General features: G+C 37.6%; 1 protein-coding gene across 1 annotated transcript in view; it reads right to left on the bottom strand.

Annotated features, from left to right (window-relative positions):
• Positions 1-2,584, bottom strand: part of GGH (gamma-glutamyl hydrolase) — a 17,767-nt gene that overhangs the window by 3,259 nt on the left and 11,924 nt on the right. Inside the window, exon 8 of the mRNA XM_009285512.2 lies at positions 2,139-2,276. Coding sequence (XP_009283787.1) covers positions 2,139-2,276 — 138 coding nt within the window. The remainder of the gene's footprint in view (positions 1-2,138; positions 2,277-2,584) is intronic.

Raw genomic sequence — 2,584 nt, 5'->3', positions numbered from 1 at the left:
CTCCCCTGTCCAGCTGAGGAGGGGGAGTGATAGAGCAGCTTTGGTGGGCACCTGGCATCCAGCCAGGGTCAACCCACCACACCTCCTTGACAGTATCTTTCTTGGCAAAGTAAGTTATTCTATGTAGCATAACAGCAAATGGAATTACAGTAACTTGTATGTGAAGAGCTGTGAAGATACATCTTCAGAAAGCTGGTTACAGCATATTTTATTACTGGGAAGGGAGAAATTTAATTATTAATTTAAAGCCAAGATTGTACAAAAATATTTATCCATGAGATACTGGCAGTATCTACCAGAGATACCAGTACTTGTAATACTGAAAGAAATGCACGAGAGTATCAGCCTACTGAAAGTTGCAGCGTTAGCATGAACTGTGCTTGTGAGGACAATAAAAACTGAATCCTTGCCTGGTTTATCATGTTGGCAACTCTACAGAAGTTAAAATTAACAACGGATGGATATGAAAATGATATTTCAGTAGAATGGTTTAGTTATTAAGAGATCACAGATGAGTATATTTTTGCCAGCTGAAAACAGCTTACATTTTTCACCCTGTGGTTTATTTTCAAAGTTAAGGAAGGCATTCTGCCTTACATTAGCTAAAAACATCAATTACTCATTGCAACATTATGATATGAAGTACTCGGTAGGAGCAGCTGTACATAGATTGGGGAGGTAATGAAGAGTAACTCATAATTTGGTATATGAGATGGGGGTAGACACATAGAGCTGGCTGACACAAGTTTGCTCTACTAGAATTGAAGGTAAACAGATCCAAAAGCTCGTGACACACCTGTGTGGTACTACGCACAAGCTCATTATATGTGTATACATATATAAAAGAACTCACACGCACTGTGTCTCAACAGGACTTACAAGCAGAGTTGGCACTTATTTTGCCACATTTACTTGGATAATGGCCTCAGCAAGCTTACTTCTGCCTGTAATACAGTGTGCAGACAGATACTAGAGAACGTAGCAAACAAAACTAGAAAACATGCTGCATTCTAGTATTAGACTACAAAAGAAAAAATGGACTCATACTATACTTTCTCCTATTTTCCCCTTTATTTTTGTCTTAGTCTCCCATAAGTACCCTATCAAAATTCTTAAAATACAGGAATCTTATGGATACTGACAAGGAATTTTACGTGATGGAGTAGGACTACATTATGCAAGAAAGAGCCCTGAACTTGTACGAAGCACAACTTTTATTTCTACACTCTCACTGACCAGGTCAGCACAAGTTGCATTTCTTTAAAGCACTGTTTGCTTTCTCCAATTAGGTGCCTCTTTTGATTAGACATCAAATCTAGAGATCAAACTCAATTAGGTTATTGATTATGTTCTGCATAGTCCAAATCGATCACATAAGACAATTTCATAAATAGTCAAGTTAAAATACAAAAATGGTATTTCAGCAGAATGGTTTAATAAGTATAAATAAAGGAATAAAGTAAGTTTGATCCCTTCAAATACTCCTATATTTATATCCTCCTTATCTATAGCAAATAGACCAGAAGTGTCATAAATTATCAAAATTTTACACATTAGTTACTTCCAGCTTCTTCGGGTATAAATAAACAAATCAGAAGCTCTGTAAAATTCAAAACCTTCTTGTGCTGTCTATAGTATATAACTGTTGGGCACCATATTGCACCCCTTTGATACATCCGTATACTGCCCAAGCAGTATTTATAATCTTGGTGCATATATTTTGCAAGCAAAACTGAGAATACATTGAATGACTGTAACTCGGTTTGGAACTGAAGAAACCTCTGGAATTATGAATGGAGTATTTTTTTTTTCATTTCATTGTCTTTGTGCAAGGGAGGCTAAAATGTTACAGTGACCATTCGAAATGGTAAAAAGTCACAGCACAAACAATGCTTTTGAGCCAGTCTACTGAAAAGAGTTCGTGGAATGCCTGGCCTTTTGATGTGACTTTTACTAAGCCATTCTATTTCTAGTAACCCTTGGTTTTTTATAAGCCTATAAAGCTTGCAGAGTAATCTTCTCAGAAAGCAGTAAGAGGTACTGAACTTTGACAGCTGAAAAAGAGGTCTGTCGTCTTCAAAGATTTTCACTAATGCTTCACTCTAAAAAATGACATTTATAGATAACAAACTTTTTACCTTCATTAACGAAGAAGTCAGCTATATAATATGCTGCTCTTACAGCTGATGGGGAATGTGGAATGCCTGGTGAATTCTTCCACTCATAAGGACTTTTCTCTGGATGCCACTGAACGCCATAAATTGGATATTTGTATGCTGCAACAAACACAAAGCATGTAAGCAAGGACTACGCCTTAAGAATTATGCGCTTAGTCTTACTGCAAAAGAAACTCAAAGGATAAGCTACAAAAATACCTCATTGTCCTGGTTTCGGCAGGGATAGAGTTAATTTCCTTCCTAGTAGCTGGTACAGTGCTGTGCTTTGGATTTAGGATGAGAACAATGTTGATAACACACCGATGTTTTAGTTGTTGCTAAGCAGAGCTTGCACTAAGTCAAGGACTTTTCAGTGTCCCATGCTCTACCGACTGAGAAGGCTGGGGGTGCACAAGGAGCTGGGAGGG

This window comes from Aptenodytes forsteri, unplaced genomic scaffold, assembly GCF_000699145.1.
Source record: "Aptenodytes forsteri isolate BGI_AS27 unplaced genomic scaffold, ASM69914v1 Scaffold396, whole genome shotgun sequence".
Taxonomy (NCBI): Eukaryota; Metazoa; Chordata; class Aves; order Sphenisciformes; family Spheniscidae; genus Aptenodytes; species Aptenodytes forsteri.
This window is presented reverse-complemented; position numbering and strand designations above follow the sequence as displayed.